At 38.7% G+C, this 2,537-nt stretch overlaps 1 protein-coding gene across 1 annotated transcript; it reads right to left on the bottom strand.

Moving 5' to 3' along the window:
- Window positions 1-298: 298 nt before the first annotated feature.
- LOC119242871 (olfactory receptor 14C36-like) lies at window positions 299-1,258 on the bottom strand. Its single transcript, XM_037508315.1, has one exon. The coding sequence runs from the start codon at window positions 1,256-1,258 to the stop codon at window positions 299-301; it is 960 nt and encodes a 319-aa protein (XP_037364212.1).
- Window positions 1,259-2,537: the final 1,279 nt, after the last annotated feature.

The following is a 2,537-nucleotide window of genomic DNA, read 5'->3' as shown; positions in this document are numbered from 1 at the left end:
GGTCTGTGAGCCATGTGGGACCCTCCTCCGGTGGCCGGGGAGCAGCCGGGGATCGAACCCGCACCGCAGAGGCTGCGGGCAGCTTCACAACCCAGCGCTCAACCGCTGCGCCACCGGGGAGGCCCAAGAATATTAATTTTGAATCATTTTTATTTATTTTTTAAATATTTTATTTTATATAATTCTTACATAATTTTTCATTTTTGCACAATGTATGCATTTTCATTTTGGTTATATTCCCCAATTTTGAATCATTTTTAAACTCATCTCATTAAAGTGTAAATGTCTTGAAAAATTATCATATAACTTCTTTAAAAACCATTGTCGTAATTTTCATTATGGCCTCTTTTATCTGATGGTTTCGAAGACTATAGATAATAGGGTTTAAGAAAGGAGGGACAATACTATAGAATACAGAAGTGATCATGTCCTGATAGTCAGATGAGTAGGATGTGGGTTTCAAATACACAGCAGCAGCTGAGCTGACAAAGATCGTTAACACGAGGATGTGAGGGACACACGTGGAAAAAGCCTTTCCTCGTTCTCTTCTGGTTGGACACTTTAGCACAGTAGAAAATATGCGAATGTAAGATGTGGTAATGAAGGCAAAGCAGCCACCAGAAAGCAACAAGGCAGGAATAAAAATTGCAATTTCATTGCTGAAGGTGTCAGAACAGGAGAGCTTCAGCAGAGAGGGAATGTCACAGAAAAACTGGTGTATCAAGTTGGACTGACAGAAGGACAGACGGAATGTGTTGCCTGTGTGCAATCCTGAGTAGACCACACCAGCAAGTATAGAGGCCAGTGTCATGTGACCACAGACTTGAGGGTTCATGATCACTGGGTAGTGCAGGGGCTTGCAGATGGCCACATAACGGTCATGGGCCATGATGGTGAGAAACAGAAGCTCTGCAAAAGCAAGTAAGAGCACCAGGAAAACCTGAAGTGCACATCCAACTATGGAGATTGATGTGTTGTCCAGCAGGAAGATGAGGCACGCTTTGGGTACAGTGACAGAAATGTAGCACATGTCTAGAATAGATAAATTCCTAAGGAAGAAATACATGGGTGTGTGAAGATTTTGATCAAATATGGTCACAGTGACAATGAGAAGGTTTCCCATTAGGGTTGCCAAGTACATCAGTAAGAATAGCACAGTGTGCAAGACTCGAAACTCCCATACATCAGAAAATCTCATAAGCAGGAATTCAGTCACAATAGTAGAGTTGGAGATCCTTGGGTAATTTTCCTTGGACATAAATAACTCCTAAAAAGACGAAAATCAATAAAAGGGAACAAATTAACTTAAATATGTTTATCAACTCACATTTCCAATTTTATTCTATTTAGAATCTATATGTATGTATACTTTTATATATCTTCAGTTTTGCTGCTTGGAAAATTTATTTCCCAGCTAGAGGTCGTGGCTGTAATAAGACATTTGGATGTTGTTTACATAAATGACAATAATGAAGATCAAAGATTTTTCTGGAAGACTGAGTTAATATACATAATTTCTATACATCTTGACTTATTAGAAACATTTTTATAAATGTTCACACTTATCTTTAGTTAATGAAAAAACATAATTGATTAGAGATTGTAGATTGTTCTTTAACAGAAAACAAAGCATGCTTTCTTTATTAAGTAATAATTTAAGCCTCTGCTGATGTCTCCATGTATTCTCCCATTTTAAAAATAACATATTCTCCTGGCAAAAAAAAAAAACAAATGTCATAATTCTGGCAAGTTTCTAAAATAATCTCAGTTGATATTTTTTGAAATAATACTGCCTGTAGTAATCTCACATAAAACATATAAATTTCTGAATTTCATTACTTTATTTACAAATTCCATTTTTTTAAAAAGAATATCATCTTTTTTAAATTTGATGGAACTCAAGTTTATGTCTTAATCTTTGTGGGACCCTCAACGGCGGCCAGAGAACTAACCGGCACTGCAGAGGCTGTGGGCAGCCTCGCAGCCCAGCACTCAACCGCTCTGCCACCAGGGGAGGCCCTTCCTCATGATTTTAATGGATATAGATATATGGATTTAAAGATCACCTCATTAGATATTGCAAACATTTTAAAATGCACTTCTGGGCCCCCAGTTTGATACCCGGCCTCTGCAAGGGTCCCACATGGCATGCAGACCTTGCCTGCTATGCCACTGCTCCCCTCAGCAGTGTACTTCATCAGTCTGCTTATTCTGCTCCCAGCTCTGGCTCTGGTGAATTCTCTCACCCTCCCGTGCTTCTGACTGTACCCAGTGCTTGTACAAATAAATAAATAAATCTTTTAAAAAAATGCATTGCTTTTGAGGAGTTACCTGGGTAAGTGTGAACTTATAGTGTATAATTAATTTCCATCTTTGGATTTTCTAATTGCATTTTTTATTTTTTGTGTAGAAGAACTGGAGTATAGGCCAGAGGTGTGGGGTTGAGAGGATTCACATGAGACAGAGAAGGGAGTAGAACAGGCAGATTTCTAAAATACACTGTAAGAGGAGTAGCAGGAGAGACAGGAGAGGTCTGC

Source organism: Talpa occidentalis, unplaced genomic scaffold, assembly GCF_014898055.3.
Source record: "Talpa occidentalis isolate TD23 unplaced genomic scaffold, MPIMG_talOcc4v2.1 talOcc4.13, whole genome shotgun sequence".
In the NCBI taxonomy this organism is placed as follows: Eukaryota; Metazoa; Chordata; class Mammalia; order Eulipotyphla; family Talpidae; genus Talpa; species Talpa occidentalis.
Note: the sequence above shows the minus strand (reverse complement) of the source record. Positions and strands in the feature narration are given on the sequence as shown.